General features: G+C 27.5%; 1 protein-coding gene across 8 annotated transcripts in view; it reads left to right on the top strand.

Annotated features, from left to right (window-relative positions):
* LOC107451237 (mutS protein homolog 5) overlaps positions 1-17,925 on the top strand; it is a 55,815-nt gene that overhangs the window by 35,913 nt on the left and 1,977 nt on the right. For 7 of the 8 annotated variants that reach the window (XM_043043077.2, XM_043043076.2, XM_043043072.2 and 4 more), the window contains 7 exons: positions 8,573-8,669; positions 12,220-12,309; positions 13,872-13,998; positions 14,091-14,240; positions 16,617-16,691; positions 17,047-17,184; positions 17,433-17,567. In XM_043043077.2, coding sequence (XP_042899011.1) covers positions 8,573-8,669; positions 12,220-12,309; positions 13,872-13,998; positions 14,091-14,240; positions 16,617-16,691; positions 17,047-17,184; positions 17,433-17,567 — 812 coding nt within the window. Of the gene's footprint in view, positions 1-1,583; positions 1,674-2,886; positions 3,014-3,105; positions 3,256-8,572; positions 8,670-12,219; positions 12,310-13,871; positions 13,999-14,090; positions 14,241-16,616; positions 16,692-17,046; positions 17,185-17,432; positions 17,568-17,925 lie in introns of all 8 variants that reach the window. The other variant, XM_043043086.2, reaches the window with a different exon arrangement.

Raw genomic sequence — 17,925 nt, 5'->3', positions numbered from 1 at the left:
GCTAGTTTATATGAATTCTGCATCTGGTTTGCAACGACCACAGTGATGACGCAAATATCCTCAGTATTAGACGGAACATGGGTTAGAGTCACCTTGTTTCAGACCAACTGCTGGAGGTTTTCATGGTTTTCCTCTCCATGTAACACAAATGGTTCAAAAAGTTCTCCACAATGGCAAAATTTCTCCCAATGCTCGATCCGGGAGTTCCCTTGTCTTCTGGATTGGGTTCAAAATTACAAGGCTATGGAGTTAAACATTAGTAGTTGTAAACCCAAAATATAAGGTCGGCTGTTCAGTAATGGTTATAAAATAATAAAAAAATTTTGAAGTATTTTTAACTCAAAGGATTCCCTTATTCTCTTAGAAGCGTTATTCGCTGGCTTCAAAATTTGTTTTGATTTGATAAAACATAATGATGAATAATCGGTACAAAATACCACTTAATTAAGTTTCTAACTTAAAGCACTATAATTACTATCAACTCTTTTTTATTTTATTTTATTTATTTATTTCTTTTTATTTTTTTTGTAAGCAAAATCAAATGAATTAGAATTTTAATGAAAACTTATCTTTATAATTAGTTTTAAAAGCCATCTACTGATCAGCATTTTGTATTTATTATTATTATTATGTAATAACTGATATTTATGTAAGTTTAAAATATTATATTGTAATCTTTGTTCATAAAAGACGTTCACTGTTATTAATTTTTCTTAAAATTATCTAAATAAAAGAGTTGTAAATTATCCTACTTTAACAATATCTGATTTATATATATTTCTGTACTCGAAAACAACACTTATTTTTTCCACTGTTCTAAAACAAAAATGAATATATTTCTGTGTATTCTGCTGTCACAATCACAAGTGTTGTCCTCTGTTTTTGTAACTCCTAGAATGCCAATTCCTAGTAAGTAACCATGACAAATCACTGGCCATTACTGGATGAATCAGCCAGACCGAAAATAAATCAATCCTATCAAATTTAGTTATCTTAATTATGCTATTCATTAAGCTTTAGTGCTGTCTCATCTTAAATGAAAATTAATTGTATGCTTAAATTTTATATCAATTTATAATTCATAATTGGCCCACAAATAATTGAATATTACGTTCTATGATGTTAGCTGGGCCCGCGTTAAGCATTTGCCACCCCGCCAAGTGCGATAAAGTCGTAAATTTGGCAAATAAAATTGTGTTTTGGTGAATGATTTTTTCCCTGGAAAGAAAAATATATATTTATAAATATATATCAATCCTCAAAATTACATCAAAATAAATTTTTCTAAATAAATCAGTATTTCTTATTTGATTACAGTAATTTTCGGTAGATGAGTCGCATGAGCAATTAGAATTGAATCCAAGTAATATAAACTTGAAACAAACTACCAGGAAATAGTTTTCTATGGGAAAAAATTAATCATAAATAATTTTTAAGACTTGCATTTGGTGAGGACTTTCGAAAATTGGCGAATACTTTTGATATTTGGCTAATTGACTGGCTAATAATTTGAAATCCTTAGTAGAGGCCCTATGATAGGGTTATTACAAATGTTTAAAAAATAAAAATTATTTACTTTTCAGCTTAATTGCACTATCAGTTGTTGCTAAGGAATATAACTGGATCCAACCAGAAATATCGATGGATGGTGAATTAGCTATAGTGAAAGGAAGGTAATAATAAATTTAAATCCATTTTATACTCCAGCGAAACTAATGCTACAAATACACACATTTTAGTTTCAACTTACAACACTGTCATTCTGATACCTACTGTAAACAAGGAGGTTAAACTGTTAAATTGAATTTTGGAGTTTTATAGTATATAAAAAAAGAAATTTCTATCTAATTAAATTGCATACTGTTTTTCGTCTTAAATGTGACCATTTATTGGGAAACTTTATTTTTGTAAAATAAGAAAAGTTCTGCGTTGTTCTTCCTGGAGTACATTATGATCATATTATATTTTATATAAGCATTTTTATATAATTCTTATACCTAAGAACATACCGAATATGATAAAATTTTCTAGCATAATCAAAATAAATGTTGCATTTTAGACAAATACAAATGAGACTGATTGCAAGCTGACATAAAAATGATGTTTAAACTACTTATTAAAAGACTATTATCAATTGAAGAATATCTATTTACATCTTTCTAAAGTGCCTATAAAAAAATATTCAAAAAAATAATTATATAGAAATACTCCATATTTTTATCATTTTAAAACTGATTGTAATTTAGCTTGTTTTGTAAATATTTTAATATAACAAGATGCCATCTCTTTGTAATCTGCAAATACTTATTTAGTATATTTCAGGAAACCTTTCTGAATTCTGCAATTTCATTATATCAGAATGAATACATATATTCTTTGTGCATAGCATATTGAATTTTTAAAAAATATATATATAAAAGCTTACAATCTTAAAAATGTTTGAGAAAAATTCAATGAGATACTTAAAGCATGCTTTTTTTCTGAAATTAATTACCAAAAAAGTAATACTTTGGAAAAATTTTCCCTTCAGTCGACTCCTACCTAATATTAACAAACCGAAAAATTTAGATTACTATCAAATCAATAAACAAGTTAACATATAAGTGCAATTAATTCCATTGTTTTTAAATGATTGAAAATTTCTGTTTGAATTTTTTTTAACATACATAAAGCTATTTGATTAAATAGTTTCAAATCTAAATAGTTATCAATTTTTTCCCGTTTCAGCTTAATTTTGAGTTATTCTTTGAATAAGGAACTTCTTTATATGAAAATCTCATTGATTTAGAAATAATTTTAACAAAAAACAATAGTATTAAAATCAAATTCAACTTTGAATGTTTATCAGATGTATTGTCCAAAAATAAATGTTTTGTTTTCTTTCAGGCATCCTTTGCAAGAAATATGTGTCAGTTCATTTGTAGGAAATAATGTTTTTAGTGGTGGAACAGAAAGTAAAATCAAAGTCCTGACAGGACCCAATTCAAGTGGAAAGAGTATATATTTAAAACAGGTGAGGTACCCCCCCCCCCAAAAAAAAGGTTTTTCTTAATATTTCGGTGTAACTTTATCCAAATTCTGAAAAATTGTTTTATCTTGTTTCAGGTAGCCTTACTGGTGTACATGGGACATTTGGGAAGTTTCATTCCGGCTCAGAAGGCCAAAATTCCCGCATTTGATAATATTTTCACTTGTATGAATGCCTCTGAATCTGTCTCCCTCAACTTGTCATCATTCTTAATTTCATTAAATCAAGTATGTTTATTAAAAACAATTATTTCCAGGTTTTCAATATTTTATAGTTTATATAACAGGCTATCATTATTATCGATTTTTTGTAAATATCCACATATTTTTCCGATTGTTTTTCAGTCCCTATTACTTCTCAAATTAAATCTGATATATTTTGTAAATTGTTGCAACATTTTAATTCTGAATTTGAGCTATTACTTTTTGACAATTTAAATTGTGACGATTCCACCGTCATTTCATATTGTTTGATGATAGTTTTACCCTCAGTTATTAATTAATTTTCGGTTATTATTTAATTATTAATTAATTGAATTTTTTTAAATTTTGATATTTTTACTATCACTTTTTGGCGCATGCAATTCAGGAAGATTCCATCCTAATTTCAAGTTGTTTGATGATAGTTTTTGTAGAAATTATTTATCTTTTTCACATGGTTTATCATTTCACGTGGTTTTTCAAATTTTGATATTTTTAATGTGATGTTATTATTTCATGCAAATTTCAAACTTGAGTTATCATTTTCTGATGCGACCTAGAAATTAGAAATAAGATTCCATCATAATGTCAGGTCATTTGATAAGTTTTTTCTGAATAATTTCTTATATTTTCGGCCCTCTTCACATATTTTTCAAATTCTGATATTTCTATTACGTCATTCAAATTCTTTGACTTGTTCAATTTGACTTGTCAATCACTCTTTGACTTGTTCAATTTGAAATGAATTCACTATAACTTCACTGCATGGAATGATAATTTTTTCCTTAAGATTTTTATGAAACTGCAATATTTTTAATATGCTATTAAAACACTGGAATAATGAATTTGACTTTTGATGCCTTCAATTCGCAACCATGCTGTCGTAAAATTACATCGCTTTTAGATTTTTTTTCTTTCAAGAATCTGTCATAAACCAATTTTATGTGACCATTTATATAATTGAAGAAGAAACAGTTTTGAAAAATTCTTTTTTTTTTTTATGATTATTTTTACAAATTAGAATTTTGTGATAGGCCGTCTTGTTGAGTTTGAATTTTGTGAAGGGACCACTAAGCGGCCTCAATTTTGTCTTGATAAAAACATGCTATTGAACATTATCGACAGAACTTTTTTGCCATTGAGATGTGTGCCAAATGACCAAAGGTGCGCGCATTGAATATTTGTAATATATACCAGAAACTTGGTGAGTGTTTGTATCTTTCCATTTATCACTCATTTATGTAGGTTATATACTTGTAAATTAAAAGTTCTTTGAAACTGGATGAATCATACCAGCCAACAACCATGTATCAAGTTAAATTATTCATATAAAAACATTTAATGTTGTGTTCTAAAGTTGGGCTTGTGCTTCCAATATTTTGTACATAAAATTTCACCTTAGAAAATCAAGTTTTATTACAGTAAAATAATGGCGTTTAATCTAAATACTACAAAAAAACAAAGAGAATTTTTGACTTGCAAAATAAAAAATTAATGAAATAAATACTAATTTGTGAATGCTAATTGACAAAGTTGCTTCGCTAACCATTGACGAACAAAAGCTGTTTGCACAACTCAGAAAAAATATGAAGAATTTCTTTTTTTTTTCCAATTCAAAGATTATTTTTAAGGGTGTGATACATTTAAACTGATTAAAAATGACTCAAAGAGTGGTGATTTTTTCTCCCATAACAATCGACTAGAACGCAACACATAAAGGATTGAATGATATAGATAGTAAAGGCAGGCTTATCATTTTGGTCTTTTCATCCTGTGTGCTTTTATACATTGTGTTCTGCTTTACAGTGATATTTGAGTATCTAAATATTACAACTGGTAGAAAAATAATGCAAGAATAATTTAGTAGCAATTGCACGTTTCTCCCAAATTATTCTATTCTCTATATTTTGACTTTAGAAACAGCTCTATCATAGTTAAAATACTTTTTTCAATGCTTTTTTTAAAAAATTGAAAGTGACTTATTATTTGCTTCCATATTTTAAGATNTCTCCCCCCCCCCAGTAATTTAAATTTTAAACTGAAAACAATTAAAACCTGATGAAAAAAAACTTTACAAAAATTACAAACAAATTAAAACATGTAATATTAATAAGTTGATTCTAAGTAATATTTCAAAAACAAATACCATTGCAAGTAATTGCTCAATTAACTTCAATGCTGTCAACTGACAAAATATTTTAGTCTCAATCAGAAGTATTCGTAAGTACACCAAGCTATTCGTTTTCATTTAAACGTCTTGACTTCTCAACGTTTCTTCGCTGCGCATTCCGCTGTCGTGTATTGATAGCACTATGATTATTTTCCAGTTAATTTTGTGCAGCTAAATCATGTTCAGGTCTATGCCGCTGTTGATATCGCCTAAGATATTCACGGCGATTCATTTTTTATAAAAGATATAAGTATTTTAAAGTAAACTCTGTTCAATATATTTTGATAATTTGGAATGTAAATAGTTTTTTGAGAGAGTGTTGATTCGTGCTTCCAATACTCTACCCGATTTATCAAAGCTATTAAAATATATTTGAATTCTAAAATAAATAACTGCTTTCTATCAAAACAAACATTTTATTATAAAACTTTAGAACAACTATCTTTTTACATTGCCACTCAAAATTATTAATAAACACTGGATAATATTGCGTTAATGACACTTTTATCTAATGACGTCATAAACAATCGTTTGCNTTTTTTTTTTTTTTTTTTTTTTTTTTTTTTTTTTTTTTTTTTTTTTTTTTTTTTTTTTTTTTTTTTTTTTTTTTTTGGAATGGCAATGTTATAATTTTGTTGTTGAGTTAATAAATCTTCCTTTTTATAAACGTAATTGTAGAGTTTTCTTAATTATTTGACTCGAAGTCCTCTGAGTTTTATTTGAGGTCAGTTTTTATTTTCTATTTTTTGACAGCATTATTAAAAATTATTACCTTTTCACATACACGAGTTCTTAATTTTGATTGGCTATTATGTGCGTTACTAACCAGAAGTCTTCTGTGATTGGCTACGTGTTATCATTCCACTCTCTTCTTATATATAAAGATATATTGGGAGTACAAATTAGTTTGGTCCCTTTTTTTGTATGATCAAAAATGCATTTATTTTTGAACAAAATGAATGAAAAGATTAGTCTAAGTATTGTCCATCGCTGGCTATTACTTATTCCCACCTCTCAGGCAATTTTCGAATTCCATCTCGAAAAAATGTCTCGTCTTTTGAGGCGATCCAAGTTAGGGGCCAATTTTCGATTTCTGCAAAAAAAGTGAACCAGTGACCTGCCAAATCGTGCTTCATCCGTCGGAACAACCAATAATCAGAAGTTGCAATGTCTGGTGAACACGGCAGGTGCAGTAAAATATCCCACTTGAGCGTTTCCAAATAATTTTTTGCGACATGAGGCGGACCGTTATAATGCAGAAGAATAACTTTGTTGTGTCTTTGATTGTCTTCTGGCTGTTTTTCTCATAATGCACGACTCAAACAAATCAATTGTAGCCTATACCAATCGCCCGTAATGGAATCGACAGGTTGTAGCAGCTCATAGTGTACAGCACCATTCACCATTCTTGAAACTTCAAAACCATTCCCTATGTGATTTATCAGTTGGAGAATTGTCACCATAAACTTCTACAAGCATTTGATGACCTTCAGCTGCACTTTTTTTTTAAAATTAAAGCAGAAACATAAAGCCTCCCTCAAATGCTGCTTAGTTACCACAAAATTTGACACATTCGACGAAGTAAAAAGCAAGGTTTTTGTATGAAACTCAGAGAGATAAACTGAATATTATTAACAGATGTCTAACCTCTCTGAAACCACCGAAACCAGCTGTCACTCTGAAACATGCATAACAGCCAGAGCCATCTTTTGAAAACGGACCAAACTAATTTGTACTCCCAATACATATATATATTTGTTTATTCATATATATATATATAAATTTATTAAAATAACAACTTTACGTTGTAATTCTGTTGCTACATTTTTAAATAGTAATTGTTTATAAGTGTCGTAAAATTCATTATTTTTTAAGCATCTTTTATTTGAATAAATTATTAACATAGGTATAGTTTGGTGTAATGAATAACTGCGCTCATTGGTTTGGCACTGTATTAAAAAATGGTATTGTGATTTTACTTTTTTTTGTATTCTGAAGTAATAGTATTTGAATTGTTAAATATTGCACAACCTTATTTGAAAGAGTTCTACCAGAAAAATATTGTTTTAATCATAATTTTAGAATTTTACTGTCCATAATATCTATTTATATATGTATTTAGAATATTAAAATTAACATTAATTATAATAAATTTTTCATTTACAAGTTATGTAGTTTTTCATATATAAATATTTTTTTACTAGAAGGTAGGAGCTTTCTTCAGTAAGACATTTCATGTTATAATAATGATTTAAATTGTAATTGCTCATAAGTGTTGTATTCATTATTTTTGACTTTTTTTATTATAATTAATTTTTGACATATTTGTAGTTTGGTGTAATGAAAAATTGCACTCATTTATTTTGCACTATATAAATAAGATATTATTGTCATTTTACCTTTTTTATATTTAAATAGTAGTGTTTAAATTGTTCTATTATGCGCACAGCCTTTTTCAGCACAGTTCTACGAGAAAAAGACAACTGCACCTATACAGTTATTCACCTAAATTAATGATCAATTGAAAATGTATAATCAAAATAATGATGTGATTAAAATGATGCTTTTGAAATTTTGAAGAAATTTTTGCTGCTAAGATTTGATAAAATTATTTTAATGGAAATTTTGAATTTATTTCTTTTTATTTTTTGGATGATTATTGTGCAAATACTTTGTTCTTTAAATTAAATTGACATTTATAGTGAAATAAACATCCATATTTTTCACAGCTTTTATATAGCTTACTATGTAATAAAGAATTTTAAAAAATTATCGTTATGAAACTTAAGGATGTCATTCAACTTTAGTTTAGTTGAAAGTCTAAAACATTTCAAGCACTTTCCATTCTTTAAAAAAACTCAAACCATCTGTTTTTAATTTCAACATTTTATTGATATTAATTAATAATAAGCTTTAAGGAAAAAATTTATGTTGTTTTTATAAGGTCTATTGACAAAATCCAAAGTACTGCAATTTTAAAGAATGTTTTTAATTTAATGTTTTGAAGTATTATTTTAATTATATTTTTCTTTATTTTTATTTTCAAAATTATATCTTTATCAGTTTTAAACTATGATTCTTAAAAAAAATTCTAGCAAATTTATTTAAATGATTGAATTTTGTTGTTAAAAATATTCCATATTACTTTGCAAATACATAATTGTCCTCTTCCAGATAAGGAAACTCAAATCATGCATAAATTACAGAATGTTATTTTAGAAATGAAGCCTGTTTTATTTGATGTCATGGAATATTCAGCAAAATTAGATTGGTAATTTTTGGGATTATCAATAGTTAAATATATAAGTATCTTTCAGATCGTTTAATTTAAGGAAAACACTATTTTATCAAATCCTAATTTAGCATTTATGTTTCAGAAAGTTTTTAATTCTTAACAAATAGGTGACACAATTTGGAGAATATTGAAAGCAATTTGTTTTAATGAAAAGAAAGTAAATATTATTGTGTTAAAAACATTTGGCAGTTAATGACATCACATTCATGAACAACAGTGGGATTTTTGGTTTTCATTCGTTAATTACCTTATACTTCACTACTGATTTAATGTAATATTTTCGGTTAATTGAATAGAAACCAGCAATGGTGCAGTCGGATTTTTGATTTTCATTCATTAATTACCTTATACTTCTCTACTGATTTAATGTAGTATTTTCGGTTAATTGAATAGAAACCAGCAATGGTTCAATGGGATTTTTGGTTTTCATTCATTAATTACCTTATACTTCTCTACTGATTTAATGTAGTATTTTCGGTTAATTGAATAGAAACCAGCAATGGTATTGTATAAAAAATAGGCAAAAAAAAAAAAGATGTTTTTTTTAACAATAAATGCCTGTGTAGTTAATTCTCAAAAAATAAATGGCAGTTCTAAATATTATACCATCTTATGTTAAAAAGTATTGTCGATGAAGTTCTACCGTAAATTTTTAAAGAGCGGTGGTGGCTCAGGGGATAGAGCGTTCACTTTCAATGTGGTGAGCCGGGTTTGAATCCCAACGATGGCTGGTTTATATGAACTCTGCATCTGGCTTGCAACGACCACAGTGATGATGCAAAATATCCTCAGTATTAGACGAACCCTGGGTTAGAGTCACTTTGCTTCAGACTAACTGCCGGAGGTTTTCGTGGTTTTCCTCTCTTTGTAACACAAATGCGGATTTGTTCCATCAAAAAGTTCTCCACAATGGCAAAATTTCTCCCCATACTAAATCTACGAGTTCCCTTGTTTTCTGGATTTGAACATTAGTAGTTGTATACTCAAAATACAGGGTCAGCTGTTCAATAATGGTTATAAAATAAAATAAATTTTTGAAGTATTTTTAACTCAAAGGATATCCTTATTCTCTTGAAAGCGTTATTCGCTGGCATCCAAATTTGTTTTGATTTGATAAAACATAATGATGAATAATCAGTACAAAATACCACTTAATTAAGTTTCTAACTTAGCACTATAATTACTATAAACTCTTTATTTTATTTATTGATTTTTTTTTTTTTTTTTTTTTTTTTTTTTTNTCTTTTTCTTTTTTTTTTTTTGTAAGCAAAATCAAATGAATTAGAATTTTGATAAAACTTATCTTTATAATTAGTTTTAAAAGCCATGTACTGGGCAGCATTTTGTATTTATTATTATTCTTATTTAATAACTGATATTTATGTAAGTTTAAAATATTATATTACAGTCGAACCCCGCTATAGTGAACCTGGGATATAGTGAACACTCGGATGTAGTGAACTTTTTTAGCGGTCCCGTCCGTATTCCTATTTAAATAATGTTATTTTTAACGCTTATAGTGAACAGCTTAGAACTTGGAAACTCGGTTATAGTGGACTCAAATTTCATTTCTTCAAATATCTTTTTCAGTCCTCCATCTTTAAACTTGTGTTGGGACTGAAAATGAATGCATTCCTATAAAATGTGTCATATTATATTCCTTTATGCTTATCACTTTTAACTATACTGTAATAAATGCCAAACAGATAATTTATCTTATACTCCCCCCTCCCTGACAAGCCTCGCTTTATCTCTTTTCCCCAAGCTTGCTCTACAATTAGTTAACTTTGCCACCTGCTGAATTTTTGGAATTTTCTTATCTGTTCAAACCATATTCTTTACAAATCACCTCTTGACAATCAAGAAGGGGAACAATTTAACTCATTCTACAGCTGCTCTCTTCATATTCTTACATTATCTATTTGAGACAAGATTTTTATTTCAAAAGCAGTGAAAATGGCAAATTCTCTAAAGAGAAAAGCGTTTTTGATAGAGGACAAAGTTAAAATTGTAAAGCGTATTGATGATGGAACCAATCAATCGACACTGTGTAAGGAATTTTTCTTGTCAAAATCTAGTTTCAAACATTTGAAAAAATCGAAGTGCAATTCTTGCGGCATACGACAAAAACATGGTTTCATTGAAAAGACTGGAGCTGAAAGAGAAAATGTAGAAGATGCTTTGTTAAGATGGTTCGAAATCTTGTTCAAAATGTAAAAATCTTGCATTCTTTGCACATTCTAGATAAGAAAATTGATGAACTCAATTTAAAATCAAATTGTGTTCAATCAAAAATCACAAATTTTTTTCCTAAAATTATTAACTAATATTTAGCGACTTTTATTAGCTTTTTCCATCAATTTTTGCTTTATTATCTGTTAATTAGTTAATAATTTTTTAAATAACTTATGCAAAATTGTAATGCCAATTTTCAATCATTCAACTGTCTTATGCAAAAAATATACTTCAAAAAATTTGGATATAGCGAACCATCGGTTATAGTGGACACATTACTGAGTCCGCAGACGGTTCACTATAGCGGGGTTCGACTGTATAATCTTTGTTTACAAAAGACGTTCACTGTTATTAATTATCCTACTTTAACAATATCTGATTTATCTATATTTCTGTACTCGAAAACAATACTTATTTTTTCCACTGTTCTAAAACAAAAATGAACACATGAATATATTTCTGCGTATTCTGCTGTCGCAATCACAAGTGTTCTCCTGTTTCTGTAACTCCTAGAATGCCAATTCCTAGTTAGTAACCATGACGAATCACTGGCCATTGCTAGTTTTCTCTTCAAGAAAACTTAATATTTTAATCATTGCTGGATGACTCAAACAGACCGAAAATCAATCCTAAAACAGAAATAGAAAATAAATCATCAAATAGAAAATAAATCATCATCTCAGTCCTATCAAATTTTCTTCTCTTAATTATGCTATTCATTAAGCTTTCAGTACAGTCCTAACTTAAAATTGATTGTATGCTTAAATTTTATATTAATTTATAATATCTCATAATTGGTCCACAAATAATTGAATATTAAGTTCTATGATGTTAGCAGGGCCTACATTAAGCATTCGCCACCTCGCCAAATGCGATAAAGTCGTAAATTTGGCAAATAAAATTGTGTTTTGGCGAATGATTTTTTCCCTGGAAGGAAAAATATATATTTATAGATATATATCAATCCTCAAAATTACATGAAAAAAATTTTTTCTAGATAAATCAGTATTTTTTATTTGATTACTGTAACTTTTGGTAGATGAGTCGCATGAGCAATTAGAATTGAATCCAAATAATATAAACCTGAAACAAACTACCAGGAAATAGTTTTCTATGGAAAAAAATTAATCATAAATAATTTTTAAGACTTGCATTTGGTGAAGACTTCCGAAAATTGACGAATACTTTTGATATTTGGCTAACTTACTGGCTAATAATTTGAAATCCTTAGTAGGGGCCCTATGATAGGGTTATTACAAATGTTTAAAAATAAAAATTATTTACTTTTCAGCTTAATTGCACTATCAGTTGTTGCTAAAGAATATAACTGGATCCAACCAGATATATCGATGGATGGTGAATTAGCTATAGTGAAAGGAAGGTAATAATAAATTTAAATCCATTTTATACTCCAGCGAAACTAATACTACAAATATGCACATTTTAGTTTCAACTTACAGCGCTGTCATTCTGATACCTATTGTAAACAAGGATGTTAAACTGTTAAATTGAATTTTGGAGTTTTATAGTACAGTACAGAACTCGTTATCCGGAAATCAGAAAACCAAAAAACCGGAACAAAATTCAATAAATTTTCCCGCCATTTAAAAAAAAAAATTTTTTTTCCTAATAAGATTTTAGGATTTTTCTTTCTTTTTTGAAAGATGTTCACCTTACCATCATTTTGGAAATAATCATTAGTGTATTACTCAATCGTTTTTTCATCTTTTTAAGATTATTTCCAAAAAAAATTTTTTTTAGTTGGGTTTAACAATAAAAAAACGGCTTTTTGTAGCCATTCAGAAAACCGGAAAAATCAGTTTTCGGAATAGCGATGGTCCTGATCGTTCCGGATAATCGTTTCCCTACTGTATATAAAAAAAGAAATTTCTATCTAATTAAATTGCATACTGTTTTTCGTCTTAAATGTGACCATTTATTAAGAAACTTCATTTTTGCTCATTGTAAAATAAGAAAAGTTCTACGATGTGATAATGATCTTTCTGTAGTAAATTATGATCATATTATATTTGATATACCTAAGAACATACTGAATATGATAAAATTTTCTAGCATAATCAAAATAAATGTTGCATTTTAGACAAATGCAAATGAGACTGATTGCAACCTGACATAAAAATGTTTAAACTACTTATAAAAAGACTATTATCAATTGAAGAATATCTATTTACATCTTTCTAAAGTGCCTATAAAAAAATATTCAATAAAATTATAATATAGAAATACTCCATATTTTTATCATTTTAAATCTGATTGTAATTTAGCATTTAGAAACTCTTGTTAACCTTTCTCCTTGTTTTGTAAATATTTTAATATAACAAGATGCCATCTCTTTGTAATCTGCAAATACTTATTTAGTATATTTCAGGAAACCTTTCTGAATTCTGCAATTTCATTATATCAGAATAAATACATATATTCTTTGTGCATAGCATATTGAATTTTTTAAAAATATATATATATAAAAGCTTACAATCTTAAAAATTTTTGAGAAAAATTCAATGAGATACTTAAAGCATGCTTTTTTTCTGAAATTAATAACCAAAAAAGTAATACTTTGGAAAAATTTTCCCCTCAGTCGACTCCTACCTAATATTAACTACGATGATTGAAACCGAAAAATTTAGATTACTGTCAAATCAATAAACAAGTTAACATATAAGTGCAATTAATTCCATAGTTTTTAAATGATTGAAAATTTCTGTTTTTAATTTTTTTTAACATACATAAAGCTATTTGATTAAATACTTTCAAATCTAAGTAGTTATCAATATTTCCCGTTTCAGCTTAATTTTGAGTTATTCTTTGAATAAGGAACTTCTTTATATGAAAATCTCATTGATTTAGAAATAATTTTAACAAAAAACAATAGTATTAAAATCAGATGCATTGTCCTAAAATAAATGTTTTGTTTTCTTTCAGGCATCCTTTGCAAGAAATATGTGTCAGTTCATTTGTAGGAAATAATGTATTTAGTGGTGGAACCGAAAGTAAAATCAAAGTCCTGACAGGACCCAATTCAAGTGGGAAGAGTATATATTTAAAACAGGTGAGGTGTCCCCCCCCCCAAAAAAAAGGTTTTTCTTAATATTTCGGTGTAACTTTATCCAAATTCTGAAAAATTGTTTTATCTTGTTTCAGGTAGCCTTACTGGTGTACATGGGACATTTGGGAAGTTTCATTCCGGCTCAGAAGGCCAAAATTCCCGCATTTGATAATATTTTCACTTGTATGAATGCCTCTGAATCTGTCTCCCTCAACTTGTCATCATTCTTAATTTCATTAAATCAAGTATGTTTATTAAAAACAATTATTTCCAGGTTTTCAATATTTTATAGTTTATATAACAGGCTATCATTATTATCGATTTTTTGTAAATATCCACATATTTTTCCGATTGTTTTTCAGTCCCTATTACTTCTCAAATTAAATCTGATATATTTTGTAAATTGTTGCAACATTTTAATTCTGAATTTGAGCTATTACTTTTTGACAATTTAAATTGTGACGATTCCACCGTCATTTCATATTGTTTGATGATAGTTTTACCCTCAGTTATTAATTAATTTTCGGTTATTATTTAATTATTAATTAATTGAATTTTTTTAAATTTTGATATTTTTACTATCACTTTTTGGCGCATGCAATTCAGGAAGATTCCATCCTAATTTCAAGTTGTTTGATGATAGTTTTTGTAGAAATTATTTATCTTTTTCACATGGTTTATCATTTCACATGGTTTTTCAAATTTTGATATTTTTAATGTGATGTTATTATTTCATGCAAATTTCAAACTTGAGTTATCATTTTCTGATGCGACCTAGAAATTAGAAATAAGATTCCATCATAATGTCAGGTCATTTGATAAGTTTTTTCTGAATAATTTCTTATATTTTCGGCCCTCTTCACATATTTTTCAAATTCTGATATTTCTATTACGTCATTCAAATTCTTTGACTTGTTCAATTTGACTTGTCAATCACTCTTTGACTTGTTCAATTTGAAATGAATTCACTATAACTTCACTGCATGGAATGATAATTTTTTCCTTAAGATTTTTATGAAACTGCAATATTTTTAATATGCTATTAAAACACTGGAATAATGAATTTGACTTTTGATGCCTTCAATTCGCAACCATGCTGTCGTAAAATTACATCGCTTTTAGATTTTTTTTCTTTCAAGAATCTGTCATAAACCAATTTTATGTGACCATTTATATAATTGAAGAAGAAACAGTTTTGAAAAATTCTTTTTTTTTTTTATGATTATTTTTACAAATTAGAATTTTGTGATAGGCCGTCTTGTTGGGTTTGAATTTTGTAAAGGGACCACTAAGCGGCCTCAATTTTGTCTTGATAAAAACATGCTATTGAACATTATCGACAGAACTTTTTTGCCATTGAGATGTGTGCCAAATGACCAAAGGTGCGCGCATTGAATATTTGTAATATATACCAGAAACTTGGTGAGTGTTTGTATCTTTCCATTTATCACTCATTTATGTAGGTTATATACTTGTAAATTAAAAGTTCTTTGAAACTGGATGAATCATACCAGCCAACAACCATGTATCAAGTTAAATTATTCATATAAAAACATTTAATGTTGTGTTCTAAAGTTGGGCTTGTGCTTCCAATATTTTGTACATAAAATTTCACCTTAGAAAATCAAGTTTTATTACAGTAAAATAATGGCGTTTAATCTAAATACTACAAAAAACAAAGAAAATTTTTGACTTGCAAAATAAGAAATTAATGAAATACTAATTTGTGAATGCTAATTGACAAAGTTGTTTCGCTAACCATTGACGAACAAAAGCTGTTTGCACAACTCAGAAAAATTATGAAGAATTTCTTCTTTTTTTTCCGATTCAAAGATTATTTTTAAGGGTGTGATACATTTAAACTGATTAAAAATGACTCAAAGAGTGGTGCTTTTTTTCTCCCATAACAATGGACTAGAACGCAACACATAAAAGATTGAATGATATAGATAGTAAAGGCAGGCTTATCATTTTGGTCTTTTCATCCTGTGTGCTTTTATACATTGTGTTCTGCTTTACAGTGATATTTGAGTATCTAAATATTATAACTGGTAGAAAAATAATTCAAGAATAATTTAGTAGCAATTGCACGTTTCTCCCAAATTATTCTATTCTCTATATTTTGACTTTAGAAACAGCTCTATCATAGTTAAAATACTTTTTTCAATGCTTTTTTTAAAAAATTGAAAGTGACTTATTATTTGTTTCCGTATTTTAAGATAATCTAATACTTTTAAAGCAAATTTAATTGATCTTTTTAAGTTTGATATAGTAATTTTTGTAGTAAGTTTTATGGCTTTTGATTATTTTAATAAAATGTGCTGCACATAGATGATATAAAAAAAATAGAAAATTTAACTAATTAAAAAATAAAGGAATTTAATTATTAACCATTTGTTAAACTCCAAATATGTAATTAAAGTTTTAAAGAAATTTAAATGTATTATCAACTATCACTACTTTCTTGTTAACCTGAACTTATTGACTATGATGAAAGACATGAAAGAAATTTAAAAAATTTCTTTTTGCTAATAAAACTAGCTTTTGAGTTTTATGTTTATTATTTTATTAAAATGCTTGTTTAAAGTGTTCTTCTAATAAATCACATGTTATTCTTTTAGCTCTCATATGCTTTAAATAAAGCCAGTCATATGTCGTTAGTAATAATTGATGAATTTGGAAAACACACTGAAGCAGTGAGTCATAGTTTAAACTTGAAACCTATGTTAAGCACTTTATTTCTACTTAATAATTTTTTCTCAATAATTTTTGTATGAAGCGTACATTATGTACTTTATTTTTACTTGATAATTTTGTATTCAACTCAATAATTTTTAGGAAAATAATAATTTTTACTTCAAGAATATGTTATGTACTTTTTTTTTTACTTAATAATTTTTTATTAAACTCATAATTTTTACTTGAAGCATATGTTATGTACTTTATTTTTGTTTAATAGTTTCATATTGAACTCAATAATTCTTACTTGAAACATATGTTATGTGCTTTATTTTTACTTAATGATTTTGTATTGAACTCAATAATTTTTAGGAAAGTGGAGAAGCCCTTATGATTGCTAGTCTCAATTTTTGGATGAGGAAAGGTTCTTCGTCTCCTCACATTTTCTTGGCAACTCATTTTTTAAATTTAAGCAAGCCTTTTGCTGACAACTCATTAATTAAATTTCAGGTAACTTTTCATGGTTTTGTTTGTTTAGGACAGGATAGTAATAAATTAGTTGCATCTTTTAACCAAGTTACATATATTTGATTTCTTTCACATTTACTAAGTCACAAAATTTAGATTTATGTTGCCTTATTTAGTATTTCTCACCTGTTCTCTTTAAAATGTTAATAACTTCAATTGTTATTTTAAAATCTTACTTTTCACCTGTATTATCTTTAAATATTTGCTTATTTATCTTTATTATTTTCTAGACTATGGATATTACCATTGAAAATGATTTAGTTTTCTTATACCAACTAGTAGATGGTGTTGCTTCCTCTAGCCTAGCCTCTCATACAGCTTTAAGGGCTGGGATGCCTGAAGAATGCATTAAGCGAAGCTTGCAGGTAGGAGAAAAAAAAACAGTTTTTATTTTCATTTATAAACCAAAAATTTAAATTTTGAGGAAAACAATTGATTAAGCTTAATATCAATAATTGAATTTATTCACTTGTTTATATCATATGTTTTAATTTCTGTGTACAATTTAAGATACTCAAATGTGTGCTTTTATGATCACCACTGAAATTTTCAAAATTATTGTTTGTTAATTCTTAGTAAATTATATTGTGGTAAAAAATAAATTAAGATCAATTTAACTGGTCAAAATTATGTGCATGTAATATTCCTAGCAACAATATCACCTTGGTGCCAACTGGGCTCAAAATTAGCTCGATGTAGGTCCTATAAGAAATAAACCAATAT

Source organism: Parasteatoda tepidariorum, chromosome 10 (assembly GCF_043381705.1).
Source record: "Parasteatoda tepidariorum isolate YZ-2023 chromosome 10, CAS_Ptep_4.0, whole genome shotgun sequence".
Lineage (NCBI taxonomy): Eukaryota > Metazoa > Arthropoda > Arachnida > Araneae > Theridiidae > Parasteatoda > Parasteatoda tepidariorum.
This window is presented reverse-complemented; position numbering and strand designations above follow the sequence as displayed.